Below are 16468 nucleotides of genomic sequence, written 5' to 3' on the forward strand. Positions count from 1 at the left end.
CCAAAATGAAGAGGATGAAGAGAGGATCACGAATATGTAATTTATTTGGTTGCTAGCTCCCTAATCCGGATTTAGATGATGAATGAATGAGAAAGGAAATTGGGTGTGTTCTTGCTAGAGAGAAAGAGAGAGAGAGAGGGAGATGGAAATGAGTGGGTGAAAGGGGGTTGACCCTTTGACCTAGTCAAGGGTTTCATCCCTTGTCAAGTTTAGTCCCTCAACTTTCGTTCGGGTGCGGGAATTACCTAAACGAGATAATTTAAAACGCGTATCAACGGGAGATGTTATAAACATATAACGGACTTTATATTAGTATAACGGAAAGTAAATGGAAAAAGGCGGGATGTTACATTACCTACTCCTTAAAAGAAATTTCGTCCCGAAATTTAAGTAGGCGTAGTAGTCGTTGTTTCTTCCTCGAGATCTTGCGTTTCCGAAATCACGAATAGATGAGGATACTTCCTTTGCATTTGATCTTGTCTTTCCCAAGTAAACTCGGGTCCCCTTTTGGCGTTCCAACGGACTTTAACAATCGGGATTCGGCTTTGTTTCAATGTCTTGACGGAGGTGTCCACAATTTCAACCGGTTCCTCCACAAAATGAAGTTTGTCATCAATAGTAAGTTCTTCGAGAGGGATGACGATATCGGGTTCGGCAAGACACTTTTTCAAGTTAGATACATGGAAGGTAGGATGAACGGAGTTCAATTGAGGCGGAAGATCTAAACGATAAGCAACGGTTCCAATACGCTCCAAGATTTCGAAAGGACCAATATACCGCGGATTTAGCTTCCCGCGTTTACCAAAACGGATTACACCCTTCCAAGGTGCGACTTTTAACATTACTCGGTCACCGACTTGAAATTCAAGATCGTTGCGTCGTTTGTCGGTATAGCTCTTTTGACGACTTCGGGCCGTCCTAAGCCTATCTCGGATTTGAACGATTTTCTCGGTGGTTTCGTGAATGAGTTCGGGTCCGGTGATTTGCACATCGCCTACCTCGGCCCAACAAAGAGGTGAACGACATTTGCGGCCATATAGCGCTTCAAAAGGTGCGGCTTTAATACTCGCGTGATAACTATTGTTATAAGAGAACTCGGCGAGAGGTAAGTGCTTGTCCCAAGCTTTTCCGAAATCAACCACGCAAGCTCGTAACATGTCCTCTAAGGTTTGAATTATACGTTCGCTTTGGCCATCGGTTTGAGGATGATATGCGGTGCTCATGTCTAAACGCGTTCCCAACGCCTCTTGTAATGTACGCCAAAATCTAGAAACGAAACGGCCATCTCGGTCGGAGATAATCGATAAAGGTACACCGTGTCGGGCTACGACCTCCTTAATGTAAAGTTGTGCAAGTTTCTCCATTTTGTCCGTTTCTTTCATGGCAAGGAAGTGTGCGGATTTGGTGAGACGGTCAACAATAACCCAAATGGTATCATAACCGCCCGTCGTTTTTGGTAGTTTGGTGATAAAATCCATCGTTATTCTTTCCCACTTCCATTGCGGGATCTCGGGTTGTTGAAGTAGTCCGGACGGTCTTTGGTGTTCGGCTTTGACTTTGGAACATGTCAAACACTTGGAAACATAAGTAGCTACGTCCCTTTTGATGTTCGGCCACCAATATAGTTGTTTAAGGTCGTGGTACATCTTATTGGCACCGGGGTGAATCGAGTATCGTGACTTATGGGCTTCATCTAAAATAAGGCTTCGTAGATCCCCATAACTAGGCACCCAAATTCTTCCGGCGAAATATCGGAGTCCGGTTTCTTTAACTTCGAATCGAGAGGTGAGGACGTTCAAGTGTTCGAGAGAGATGTTTTCATCCTTGAGAGCCTCATCTTGGGCTACCCGAATTTGGCTATTAAGGTTGGTGTGAATGGTGATGTTTAAAGCTCGGACACGGAGAGGCACCGCTCTTTCTTTTCGACTTAAGGCATCGGCTACTACATTTGCCTTCCCGGGATGGTAACGAAGCTCGCAATCGTAATCGTTTAAGGTTTCAATCCACCTTCGTTGTCTCATGTTTAGTTGCTTTTGATCGAAAATGTGTTGAAGGCTTTTGTGATCGGTGAAGATAGTACTCTTAGTTCCATAAAGATAGTGTCTCCACATTTTAAGTGCAAAGACAACGGCTCCGAGTTCGAGATCATGTGTCGTATAGTTTCGTTCATGAATTTTGAGTTGTCGAGAAGCATAAGCAATGACTTTCGTTCGTTGCATCAATACACACCCAAAACCATGTTTTGAGGCATCGCAATATACAACAAAGTCATCATTGCCTTCGGGAAGTGACAAGATAGGAGCGGTGGTTAGCTTCGTTTTCAAGATTTGGAATGCGGATTCATGTTCGGTCGCCCAAATGAATTTCTTTCCCTTGTGAGTCAATGCGGTTAGAGGACGTGCAACCAAAGAGAAATTTTCGATGAATCTACGATAGTACCCGGCGAGACCCAAAAATTGACGAATGTGAGTAGGAGTAGTAGGAGTCTTCCATTTGCTAATGGCTTCGATTTTCGTTGGATCGACTTTAATACCTTGGTCACTTACAACATGACCAAGAAATTGAACTTCCTTTAACCAAAATTCACACTTGGAGAATTTGGCATAGAGTTGTTCTTGTCTTAAAAGTTCAAGCACAAGTCGGAGATGTTGTTCGTGCTCTTCTTCATTTTTAGAATAAATCAATATGTCATCGATGAACACAATAACGAATTTATCGAGATACGGTTTGCACACGCGGTTCATAAGATCCATGAACACCGCCGGTGCGTTAGTGAGACCAAATGGCATGACAAGGAATTCATAACTACCATAACGAGTTCGGAAAGCGGTTTTGGAGACATCTTCCCCCTTAACCCTCAATTGATGATAACCCGAGCGGAGATCGATTTTCAAATATACACAAGACCCTTGTAGTTGATCAAAGAGGTCATCGATGCGAGGAAGAGGATATCGGTTCTTAACCGTCAATTTATTTAGTTCACGATAATCAATGCACATTCGTAGGGATCCGTCTTTCTTTTTAACAAACAAAATCGGAGCGCCCCAAGGTGAATGGCTAGGTTGGATAAAACCACGATCAAGTAGTTCTTGGATTTGACTTTGCAATTCTTGCATTTCGGATGGAGCGAGTCTATATGGTGCACGTGCTACGGGTGCGGCTCCCGGGATAAGATCGATTTGGAATTCAACCGGTCGATGAGGTGGAAGACCCGGCAATTCGTCGGGAAATACATCGGAAAAGTCACTAACAATTGGCACATCATCGATATGCTTCTCATCGGACTCGACTTTCTTAACGTGGGCAAGGATCGCAAAACAACCCTTACGGAGTAGTTTTCTAACTTTAAGGCACGAAACGAGATTGAGTCTGGTGCAACTCTTATCGCCATAAACAATCAAAGGTTCACCATTTTCGATAGGAATTCGGATTGCGTTAAGATCACAAAGGATGTGAGATTTCGTTTTGACTAACCAATTCATACCGATTATTACATCAAAGCTTCCTAGTTCCATGGGTATCAAGTCAATTTCAAATTCCTTACCCAAAATGTTTAACGCACACCCCCGGTAATATGTGTCGGCACTTAATAGTTTCCCGTTAGCCACTTCAATGGTATAAGGGGTATCTAATGGAAGAGGTGGAGTGCTAAAAGAATGAGTCAAAGTCTTGGATACAAAGCATTTATCGGCACCTGAATCGAATAAGCAAGAGACATAAGAATTGTTGAGAAGGAACGTACCCGTGACTAGTTCAGTGTCATCCCGGGCTTCCTCGGTGTTGATGTTGAAAGCTCGACCGCGCGTGTGGGGGTTATCTTTCTTCTTTGGGCATGCATTTCTATAATGACCTGTTTGACCACATTCGTAACAAGTGCCCGTCTTTGGTACATTGGGCCACTTTCGAGCAACGGGAGTGGCACTTTTACAATCGTTGGCCTTATGACCAACTCCTTGGCACCGGTGGCAAATTAACTTGCCACATTCACCAAAGTGATGTTTGTTGCATTTGTTGCAAAGAGGTAGGTTCCCGGCATAACCCTTCTTGCCGTCGAAAGTGAAAGATTTCTTGGCAAAGTTGTTGTTGCTTGATTGGGAGGGTTCCCACTTTCTTTTGTTGCCGCCCGATTTATCCTCGGCCTTAGGTGCCGGAACTATGATTTCGTCAACCGTTTCAATTAGTTGGCGAGCCATGTTCATAGCGGCTTGATGAGTAGTGGGTTTGGATGACATCACCCCTTGTTTGATGCTTTTTGGAAGACCGAGCATGTAGAGCTCAATCCTTTGAGATTCGGGGTTAACAAGATTAGGACACATCAAGGATAGTTCGGCGAAGCGTTGATTATAAGTTTTAAGATCGTTCCCGACCGCTTTCAAAGCTCTTAGTTCTTCCTCAAGCTTTCGGGTTTCTTCGCGCGAAAAATATTCAACAATCATCTTTTCCTTTAGATCGGCCCAAGAGAGGGCATGAGCTTCATCGGTACCCACCGATTGAACATAGGTGTTCCACCATGTTAGAGCAATTCCGGAGAAAGTGTGAGTGGAGTATTTGACCTTGTCTTGGTCCCGACAACCGCTTATGCTAAAGACGGCTTCCGTTTGCTCAAACCATCGGGTGAGCACGACCGGTCCCCCGGTTCCATCAAAAGTGTGAGGTTTGCACCCCATGAAAGCTTTATAGGAGCATCCCTCGTTTGAGTTTCCGGCTCCATTGTTGTTGTTGTTGTTGTTGTGGTTGTTATTATTATTGTTGTTGGATGAGTGACCGGCCATGGCCGCATCTACGGCGGTGGCTATCATCCGTTCGAGAGCTTGTTCGGGAGTTTCATTGCGGCGTACACGACGAGGAGCCATTGTTCCTTCAAGACACAAGAATATCATTGATTAGTATTCTCAATAATACTAACCGTGATATAGAATAAAGATAAAGAGAAGTTTTTCCTCGACTCGCCTTAAATTCTTTATGTCATAATGTCGGAACGTTCATATGAGTCACCGTAATATAATCCCGGAAATTATATTACCCTGATTCATATGTGCATTCGACATCATTTCATATAGTCAAGGTGGCGCGTCAATCAAATTAAACAACGTGAGATTAAGATGAACTAAGAGTAGATATGAGTAGAAGCGTTCGAGTATAAATGCACAAGTAGTCAAGTAATTCCTACTTCAAGTCTATATGCCGGTTGTAGTCTAGACTCACCAATGTACCCTATGACTCGGGGTTGACACTAATGAACTCTAAATCCCTACAACCAACGCTCTGATACCATCTGTAGCGACCCGACCAAATCATGTTTGACGGCGCCGTCTACTTAGGTCCCGTTACGTGGTCATAAGTCTTTAAGACAAAGTTTGACCAAAATATGTCGCCTTCATTTCAAAATAAAGATTGTTCCCAAAGTTTACAAGAATTGTTCAACCAATAGTTAAGTTACAACGTTATAATACGAATGAAATCTAGGCGACATGGTTTAAAGTAAAGTCAAAAGACGCTCCATGAAATGCACATATACTCGACATCCAATGCAAGTATCAAATAATGAGCGGAAACATGTATCATGTATCGTTCAAGGACCTGAGAAAAACATAGAAATCTGTCAACGAAAACGTTGGTGAAATCATAGGTTTAAGTAAGTAAGTACAAGTGAACCACAAGATTTGCATCAATGAAATAATAGTAATACATTCCAAAAGTTTGTTTCACGAGCACCCAATTATCAATGCTTAACATTTCCTTCCATTGAACCCCATCACTTAGTGCTAGAACATACACTGTTTCTCGAAAATATATTTCATTCGTAAACGGTAGCGAACCGTTTGAATGAGGGTTTGTCAAACCCATATGGATCCATACAACATAAGTTCTCGCTTACACCCGGCAAGTGTAACTAATGATAATCGAATTGAGGATTTTGTTCTAAACTCGTATGTAGAATGTTTGTTTTCCTGTACTTGTGTTCACTTAGTAAAAGAAATGTTTATGTTTTCTCATCCCAAATGTAAGTTCAAAAAGAGTAAAAGTGGGACTATGATCTCACCTTGAGTGCACGAGTAGTAAAGTACTTCAACAAGTAAACGTGTGCAAAGAACAATGCTAGTCTTGACCTAAACAATAGGTTGTATCAATAACGGTAAACACGATAGGTCAAAGATGTTCAATTAGTCCTATGGCTCGTTAAGACTCGATCATAATAGCATGTGAATCAAATTGTCATGTTTCATGCAAGGTACAAGTATAAAAACATGTTAGAACGATTGCACAAATATTTGGTTAAGTTTGATTAAAAGTCAACTTGGTCGGGTCAAAGTCAACGAAAAAGTCAACATGTTCGGGTCGGGTCCCGAACTATTTTTCTGAGGTTTTTAATCATATATGAGCATGTTAGAACAAGTTTCATGTGAATCGGAGGTCCGTAGTATGCCAAACATTTTCCATAAAATGGACACCGGAGACAGAAGCTGGGCACGGCTTATGCCGCGCCGCGGCACCCTTCTGTCGCGCCGCGACATTAGGCGGGTGCTGGTGCCTGGTCTGTTTCACTTGTCCAACTTGATCCAAACTTCAAATAAGCATAAAACGCAAACCACAAACACTTAGGACTCGCACCTTATATCGTTGGAAAGCTCTTTTGACATAGAATGCAACTAAACACAATTTAACAATCAAAAACCTCATTTGTAACAACCGAGTTTTCCAACCAAGTGATCATTCAATGCCCACATTAATGCTTCAAACTCACCAATGCACATTTAATGATTTGGGCATTCAATGCATACATATGACATGCCATTTTGTAGGTAATGGAGCATACAATACAACTAACAACTTACTAACAACAATTCATGGCAATCAATGCATCAAATAATCACTTCAAGTTCTTCAAACCCTAACTCAATTCCACCAAAAATCAATAATCAAGTTCATGAAGTTTTCTAAGGCAACCTACACATCAAATTGAAGCTAGTGATGCTAGTAACACAATTAAAACATCAACTTTCAACATCTAACAACATATGATCATCCAAAATTCAAGAATAACACACCAAAATTCAAGTTCATGCTAGTTACACTAAAACAACGAGATCGAGCATATAAATCATATATTCATGTTAGACTTGAGCCATAGACACTAATTAACACTTTTATAAGTTAAAAACATCAAGAACGCAAAATCTAGTGATTTTAGAAAGTTACCCAAATGAGATGAAGTTGGTACCAAAATGAAGAGGATGAAGAGAGGATCACGAATATGTAATTTATTTGGTTGCTAGCTCCCTAATCCGGATTTAGATGATGAATGAATGAGAAAGGAAATTGGGTGTGTTCTTGCTAGAGAGAAAGAGAGAGAGAGAGGGAGATGGAAATGAGTGGGTGAAAGGGGGTTGACCCTTTGACCTAGTCAAGGGTTTGATCCCTTGTCAAGTTTAGTCCCTCAACTTTCGTTCGGGTGCGGGAATTACCTAAACGAGATAATTTAAAACGCGTATCAACGGGAGATGTTATAAACATATAACGGACTTTATATTAGTATAACGGAAAGTAAATGGAAAAAGGCGGGATGTTACAAGTAAAAAGAAGAACATGTGTATAGAAACAGTTTAGTAAGTCTGCAAAAACTATCAATGATAATTTAAAAGAAAGTGAGTTTGCAAAAATTATCAATGTCAAAACAAGTTACGACAAAGACATAAGGACCCTAATTGCATTGTTAGCTAATACACAAACTAAACAAGTAACATTAACATTCAAAATTCCATTTTAATTAATAGTTTTTTAAGTTGTAAAAGAAAAGTTACCTTCAAGTTGAACGTTTCACGTCAGGCAATAAAATCTCTATGGGGTAGTTCCTCCTAAAAAAATAAATCAGCGAGTTAAGAAAAAAATACATACATATCATATACATATTAAGATCAAATAATGTACCTTGACTTTCTTCTTTAACCCAAAAGTTTGTCTAACCCAATCACCTCCACAAAGCAACATTTCTACCGTTTCAGGTGCTAACGATGATCGGAATGGTTCGATAACTCTACCTCCGGCGCTGAAAGTTGCCTCAGATGCAACTGTAGATATTGGAATAGCAAGTACATCCTTTGCCATTTTCGATAAAACATGAAACTTCATCTTATGAATGTTCCACCACTCCAAAACGTTAAACGAGTCCATTCCTCCTTGTAGTATGTGTAATCCTTCATCATAGTACATTTGAAGTTCAGACACTTGTGGCTTCCGTAAATCTACTCCTTTAATAAATTTCTCATATTCTTGCCATCCCGTTCCATTTGAAGCGTCTTCACTATACCTTTCATAGTTGCATCCTTTAGAAGATCCAATGCCAATTGTAGCAACTTCTTTCACTGATGCATCATGCATCTCCCTATACTCATTATACATATCCTCAAGTGCATCCTCCACTTCTTTAATGTTCTTGACAGCTTGATCTGGTTCATATAAAATATGATATGACATTCCAATTAACCATTTTTTGAATTTTGGATCGAGAACAGACGCAATAGCCATAAGTAAATGGCACTCCCCCCAATACGTGTCAAACTTTGCCTTCATAGCTTTCACCATGTCACGAATAAACTGATCTTCGGACCTTGCACCATCATCCAATACTTGTTTGACTTTATAAACCTCAATAAGGTACAAATTGGCAGTAGGATAATGACTTCCTGAGATGATATTAGTGCACACCTATGAATAACAAAAAAGAAATTGCAATGAATCAACATTCTGTTACTAAACCAAGTTTAAAAGAAATAGCAATGATATATAAATCAATTCTAAACCTTGAAAACTTTCAAAATTTCACAAACTTTTGCCACATTTTCCCAATCTTGTTCTGTTGGTAAGTTTTGGAATTTGAGTTCATACTCTGCATAGCTAAAAAACACTTCAAAGTTAATAAATATTATGAAGATAAAAACTTATACAATAAAAATGTATTATATAAAAATACAAACTTTAAAAATACCTTGGGAAAACATCTTTGAACTTAAGAGCCAGAGACAACATATCATATGTGGAGTTCCACCTTGTTGGAACATCAATCAATAACTTTCTATCATGTACTTTTAGTTGATGTGCAACATTCGCAAATGTTTGGGTTCTCGCCTCAGAGTAATTAATATACTTTACTGCTTCTCGAACTTCTTCGATAACATGATCAATCTTTGAAAGTCCATCTTTAACACAAATATTTAAGATATGTGCACAACATCTAACATGAAGCAACCTACCTTTACAAGGAAGCTTTCTCGATAAGGAGAAATTTTTTCTCAAAGTCTCAACCACCCTGTCATTATATGACGCATTATCAACAGAGATGGAGAATACCTTATCCTCAATTCCCCAATCCTTCAAACATTTGTAAATGCCATCTGCAATATCGCGCCCGGTACGAGGCGGAGGAACATGAACAAAATTTAACACACGCTTATGTAATCTGTGACAAAAATATACAATTAGTTGTTAAAACTATAACCAAATAATTACTTAACAATAAATCATAAAAATCAAATTATTAATTCAAAGTTCAATCAAACCTCCATTTATAATCAATAAAGTGTCCAGTTATGACCATGTACTCGATCCTTTGATGAGATGACTTCCAACAATCAGTTGTCAAACTAATCGTTGAGGTGGTTTTTGTAAGGGCTTTCAACCTTTTTCTCTCATGCTCATAAACCTTGATACAATCTGCTTTTGTTGTTACCCTGCTTACTTTCTCAAATAATGGATTAGCAGTCTTTATCATGAAAACAAACAAGTCATCTTCCACAACATTAAAAGGTTGCTCAGTTCCCATTATCCAGGTTGCAATTGCTTCTCTCATCTTGTTAGGATCATACTTTGCATTTGGTGCAATCAACGGAGAAGGCTTGTCAAATTCCAAATCCGTAACAGCTTGAAAATTTAACATTTGTTGAGTTCTTTGATATTTTTGGCGTTTCAAACAATTCTCTAAGTGACGCCTATATGTTGATGTAGTGCCACTTTTTGACTTACCCAACTGTTTCTTACAGTGAATGCACTCAACTTTTTCCAAACCATTTTTAAGAGTGACAACAACAAATTCGTCCCAAACACTCGAAGTCTTTCGACGCTTATTATTCACCGCCACTTCATCTTCCTCATTACGGCTTTCTTCATTTTCCTCTCCAATACTTGCATGTTCACCCCCATTTAAACTATTTGGTTCATCACTGCCATCAACGTTTATGTACCCATGTGTAGACCTTGATGAAGAAGCTCGAACCGGACTAGTCGAGTTAATTTCACCAATGCCTTCCATTAATATGATTCTGCTTTATAAGTAATGAACGTCAAATTACTAAATGAACTTCAAATAAATGCACTATTGCTGTATGTATATAAAACATACTAAAACGAAACTTAACGAAACTACAACGAAATTACAATACTGTATGTATAAAAATTCATATAGGACACCATAATAGCATAACAAAACTAAATTACACCATGATGAAACTTTACTACAATTCATTTCATCCAAATATTTTATCTAAGAGTCCATAACGCAAAATTTTAGACATGTGAATCTGTTGCAAAATAGTTGAAACACTAAGCAAGCTAAACACCATATTTTAAATTTTAAGTACTGAAGTTTAATTGTATTATCTATTATTCTTGTTTCATCTGAATCTAACCATGTATATATAAATACACATGATTGCTCAATTTATATCTAACAAAATATACAAAAACACACCAATCCATAACCAATATGTGATACCAAGTATTTTTGTACTCCGTACAAACTTAGACTTTGACTCTTTTTCCCACTTCTTGTGGGTTTCTTCATGTATCATTTTTATTTATATATAATATATGACATTTGCCTGAAGAAAATAAAAGTTCTAAAACTATAGATCGATGTCAAAATTAAGTTCAACTATTGTAAATAAGAATAACTGATGATTCAAATAAACTTATTGCATGCAAACTTACATGGAGAGGCAAGCTTTGTCGGACTTCCGGCGAAGTGCATTGAAGGAATGATTGAGATGGAAGGTCACTATGTTAAAAAGCTTTTAGAAATTGAGAAAAAAGATATGAGATATTCTTTGATTGTTTAGGGAAAAAAATATATGAGATAATAATAAAAGGAAATCGAAGCGGTTGTTTAGGAAAAGGAAACGCCTAATAATCTAATTGGTTTTGGGATTTGGCGTGTTCCAGACTTCAAATCTTGCTAAAACTCTAATTGATTTCCTCATTTAATTTAATTTAGTATTAATTTTAATATATATTATTTATATTTATATTTATATTTATGTATACTTAATTACATACATTATTTACATACATATAATTATATAAAAAACTTAAAAATATATAAATATATATATAAGCTCGTTTAGGCTCGCGAGCCTAATCGAGCTCGACATCTGAAGCTCGAGCTCGAGCTCGTTTACTAAACGATCCCTTACTTAGGCTCGAGCTTGTGATGACCCGGAAATTTCCGAACAAATTTAAACTTTGATCTTTTATATATTCCCGACACGATAAGCAAAATCTGTAATGTTGAGTCTCGAAAATTTTGAAACTATATTCATGTAATCAATTACCCTTTGACCAAGTTTCGACAATTCACGAACCATTATATGAACGGATATGATTATGTATGTATATGTGTATATATAATTATAGCTTGAAAACTTTAATAAAGTATTAGATGTATAATACTTTACATAAACGTATCAGCTGCAAAATATATTCAAATAATTATCGATGGAATAAAAAGATAATATTCAAATGATTGAATTATCAGGTACATTGAATTATGATTACGAGTCTCTATTAAGAGGTCCACTTTTATTTAGAAAACCTTTTCTTTTTAACGGTATCTGGAATATCTGATAAGAGTGATTTAAAAAAAAATTGTCATTAGCAAGAGTTAGTCAAAAGTTAGTAATCATTTCCGTTTAAAATTCAAAAATGTACTTTAATTGATTAACTCGCATCCCTCGATAAATCAACTCTTTAGTTTTCATATTAAACACAGTAGTTAGTAAAATAACTACTATTATTTAAAATAAGTAAATTATATAAAATGAGCTTGAAATGTAATTGCTTTTGAAAGACAAAATATTATATCATTTGACAAATATTTCAAATATATATATTGAGCAAATTTACAAAATTTAAATGAAAATATATATTTTTAACTTAGTCATAAAATGTCCTGACTTAAAATAATATATCTTGACAAACAACGAGCTACTGATTTATAGAAGGAAATGACCACAACACTTAATTATATAAGATACATTTGTCATAAAGTAATTAATCAATAACTAAAACTAAATTTTTATAATGGTACGAGTAATTAAACGTAAAAGGCTAGTTTTCTAAACGTACGAAAGTGCGCTCGAAAAATCGAAAGTGGTACATGAGTCGTGAGAACACATTCGTGTCATTTTTGTAAAAATTATATTTTTACCATGACCGTAAATATAATATAATATATAAGTAATTATATAAATTAAATAAATCATACTAGTGTCGGCAAGTAAATAGAAATGCGCATGAGCTGTAAAGTGTGCTCAAACTTGTATATAATGCGAGCATTCTAGTTTATGATTCATTTTTTTTTTTACTTCATACGCATGTAAACATAGATATATATTATTATTATTATTATTATTATTATTATTATTATTATTATTATTATTATTATTATTATTAATATTAAGATTAATATTAGTATTAAGCTTATGTTAAGGAGTATCGTTATTATAACTATTATACATAAAATATTACGACGAGGTCATGAGCGAGCTATTTCAAAACGAGTTTTATGAGCGGGATAGAGCTAAGAAAATTATGGGTTATAGCTATGGAGGTGATGGGTATGGTTCATGGGTATGCTCATGAGGTCGATTTAGTGTTGTCATCTCTGTTGCGCCTAAGTATCTTTCCTGCAATATTGAACCTCAATATTGATACGTGAGTACTCGTAAATAAATTTTTGCATACTAATAGTGTATCCCTGACTAGTGCTCGAGAATATAGGATTATGCATGCTTGTATTTTTGATATTGCCCTTAGATAGGTTATGTTAAATCTTGAATTAGTTACACGTGCGTTTGAGATAAGGTATAAGATATGCATGTCCTTGGAAAGCTAGCGAAAAATTAAGAACTTTTCCTTTAGATGTCGAATGGATTCGATGAACGGATTAGAAGTTATAGTCAATTGAACTTTTGATATTATTATTAAAAATGATTATTATCATCGTCGTTATTATCGTCGTTCTAGTTTTTATCAAATTATTATTATTATTATTATTATTATTATTATTATTATTATTATTATTATTATTATTATTATCAATAAAATGTATTATCATTTAAAAATTATATTTTTATTATTATTACTATCGTTAAAGTTATAATTAATATTATTATTATTATAATTAAAATAGTTAATAGTAATATCATTATCTTAATATTTATTATTATAGGTATTATAAAGTAACATTACTATTATTATCATTAAAATGAACACGATATGAAAGACGATTTAAAAACTATTAACAAATCGATTAGGAAATAATGAGTATGGTTACCATGATGAAATTTAAAATGTCGAAAAATATTGATTTAGATAAAAATTACCATTTGTCATTATTTTTATCATTTTTATCACTATTATTATTAAAAGTATTATAAATATTAAAAATATCATTTTTTTTTACAAAAATTATTATTTTTAAGAGGAATATCATTGTTAAAATAAAATTTCATTATTATTATGAATTAGAACTATCATTTTATCATAACATCATTTTTAGTAAATTTAAAAATAAATATTTCTATTAATAGGATAATAATCATTGTTATTACAAAATAATACAACTTTTACTTACTATTATTACCGATGTTAATTTATCAAATAAATAAGTAATACAAATAATGTAATTACCTTAATGAAACCAATCAAAATATTTTTATGAACTTTATAAGTTTTATCACTTAAGATATATAAAAGTATATTTTTATATAAAATTATATCTATTAATAAAAGAATTATATCATTTACTCTAGTAAAATCTTTTAAAAATATTTAAAAATATAAAATGACGATATTTAAAATATATAATAATCATGTATAAATTTTGGAAAAACATTTTTAATCAAATTGACTTTTGTTGATTTTTACGTATTAGTCTCGAGCATTAGGATTGTGGTACACTATGACTTGACCTAATTTGTTAGAGAAATATTGACCAACACATAAATATATATAATTAATTTAGGTTCGTGTATCCGAGGCCAACCTTGCACTTGTTCAATGACGTTATATGTATTTTTACTACGAAATACAGTATGGTGAGTTTCATTTGCCTTTTTTACCCTTTATATTTTTGGGACTGAGAATACATGCGCTTTTATAAATGTTTGACAAAATAGACACAAGTAATTGAAACTACAGTATATGGTTGAATTATCGAAATCGAATATGCCCCTTTTTATTAAAGTCTGGTAATCTAAGAATTAGGGAACAGACACCCTAATTGACGCGAATCCTAAAGATAGATCTATTGGGCCTAACAAACCCCATCCAAAGTACCGGATGCTTTAGTACTTCGAAATTTATATCATGTCCGAAGGAGGATCCCGGAATGATAGGGGATATTCTTATATGTATCTAGTTAATGTCGGTTACCAGGTGTTCACCATATGATTGATTATTTTTGTCTCTATGCATGGGATGTATATTTATGAGAACTGGAAATGAAATTCTTGTGGTCTATTAAAATGATGGAAATAAATGATTATGATAAACTAATGAACTCACCAACCTTTTGGTTGACACTTTAAAGCATGTTTATTCTCAGGTGTTAAAGAAATCTTCCCCTGTGCAATTGCTCATTTTAAAGATATTACTTGGAGTCTTTCATAGCATATTTCGAAGAACGTTGCATTCGAGTCATTTAGTTCATCAAAGATTATTATTAAATCAATTTATAGTTGGATAGTGGATATTATGAAATGGTATGCATGCCTGTCAATTTTCGATGTAAAGAAAGTTTGTCTTTTAAAAACGAATGCAATGTTTGTAAAATGTATCATATAGAGGTCAAATACCTCGCAATGTAATCAACTATTGTGAATCGTTTATAAGGTATATGAACGGGTCCTTTCAGTTGGTATCAGAGCGGTGGTCTTAGCGAAGCAGGTCTGCATTAGTGTGTCTAACTGATAAGTCGATAGGATGCATTAGTGAGTCTGGACTTCGACCGTGTCTGCATGTCAAAAGTTTTGCTTATCATTTTGTGTCGAAAATTAACTACTTATCATCCTCAGGAAATTACCTGCTTATCATTTTTAGTCTAAGACACGTCTTGCTGCATTGATTGCATGAATAGTGTATAGACAAAAATTCATATCTTAGCATATTTGCTAAATCATATCTTATCGTATCTGTTACTTTAAACTTTGCCTGACATATCCCGCAAAGTCCTCTGTAATCTACGAAATCTTTTGATATATATATATATATATATATATATATATATATATATATATATATATATATATATATATATATATATATATATATATATATATATTCTATGTAATTAGAATACCATCCGTTAGCCAAAATCATTTCATATCAAAAAAAAAAAAATCTTTATCCAATCGTACGAAATGGAATTCGTCATCAGTTCAAGTCACTCAGATTCCAAAATGGAATCCCATTCAAGCTCCGAAAGCAGTGTGACCGGAATAGATCAACCAATCAGTCATCACCTATTCTGGATGAATTGGGGATGGGTTCGTAGCCTCCTCAATCATTGGAGACAAGAAGAAGGTCATCCCTTCCATCCACCACATTGCTCTCTTGACGAAGAACCTGAAGCACTTACCGGCGAACCTGTTCGAAACACCATTTTCCCGCTCATTTCCAGAGTATCTCGTCACGATTATATATTACATCAAATTTTAGATTTTATTTATCCGCTCGTCCGAACCGACAATCACCCCGGTGTAATAGAAGAAGTCAACGAGCTTCGCGCTCGGGTAGTGGCTTTGGAGAATATGGTGCAGAGATTACAAACACCAGCAGTAGCATCAGCAGCATAACCAGTACCACCACCATCAACGCCAACAGTACCATTACCACCTCCAACCACAACCGCGTCGTAAACCTCAACTTCACAATCTGTACCACGAGCATCAACGTCATACGCACCATAGATACCAAGGAATACCAACAACAATAACTGACGAAGTATTAATTCATAACTTCATTAGAGAGATATTCCGCGGCGATTATGTAATCTCTAAAGTCGTAGAGATTATCTAATCTAGCCCTAACCATAAATTAGTTAAGCGAATCAAAATGATAGAAGGAAGAGTAGTGTAGTGACCCGAACTTTTCCATGTTTATATATATTAATTGAGATTGATATTTACATGATTAA

At 35.5% G+C, this 16468-nt stretch overlaps 2 protein-coding genes across 2 annotated transcripts; both read right to left on the reverse strand.

Annotated features, from left to right (window-relative positions):
* Positions 1 to 7823: 7823 nt before the first annotated feature.
* On the reverse strand, positions 7824 to 8571 carry LOC139848495 (zinc finger BED domain-containing protein RICESLEEPER 1-like). The gene is made up of 2 exons (XM_071838224.1): positions 7930 to 8571; positions 7824 to 7856 (listed from the first exon to the last, which is right to left on the reverse strand). The coding sequence occupies exons 1-2, from the start codon at positions 8569 to 8571 to the stop codon at positions 7824 to 7826; spliced, it is 675 nt and encodes a 224-aa protein (XP_071694325.1).
* LOC139848496 (zinc finger BED domain-containing protein RICESLEEPER 2-like) lies at positions 7929 to 10306 on the reverse strand. The gene is made up of 5 exons (XM_071838225.1): positions 9558 to 10306; positions 8987 to 9457; positions 8802 to 8895; positions 8499 to 8684; positions 7929 to 7942 (listed from the first exon to the last, which is right to left on the reverse strand). The coding sequence occupies exons 1-4, from the start codon at positions 10304 to 10306 to the stop codon at positions 8577 to 8579; spliced, it is 1422 nt and encodes a 473-aa protein (XP_071694326.1). The 3' UTR covers positions 7929 to 7942; positions 8499 to 8576.
* Between the last annotated feature and the right edge of the window lie 6162 nt (positions 10307 to 16468).

Source organism: Rutidosis leptorrhynchoides, chromosome 5 (genome assembly GCF_046630445.1).
Source record: "Rutidosis leptorrhynchoides isolate AG116_Rl617_1_P2 chromosome 5, CSIRO_AGI_Rlap_v1, whole genome shotgun sequence".
NCBI classification, from domain to species: Eukaryota; Viridiplantae; Streptophyta; class Magnoliopsida; order Asterales; family Asteraceae; genus Rutidosis; species Rutidosis leptorrhynchoides.

Coding starts and splice junctions, on each gene's coding strand:
- LOC139848495 (XM_071838224.1), bottom strand. CDS start 8,571: ATGAAGGCAAAGTTTGACACGTATTGGGGGGAGTGCCATTTACTTATG. Junction 7,857..7,929: donor GGTTAAAGAAGAAAGTCAAG/GTACATTATTTG, acceptor TTATTTTTTTAG/GAGGAACTACCCCATAGAGA.
- LOC139848496 (XM_071838225.1), bottom strand. CDS start 10,306: ATGGAAGGCATTGGTGAAATTAACTCGACTAGTCCGGTTCGAGCTTCT. Junction 9,458..9,557: donor TTTATTGATTATAAATGGAG/GTTTGATTGAAC, acceptor TTTTTGTCACAG/ATTACATAAGCGTGTGTTAA. Junction 8,896..8,986: donor TTCAAAGATGTTTTCCCAAG/GTATTTTTAAAG, acceptor AGTGTTTTTTAG/CTATGCAGAGTATGAACTCA.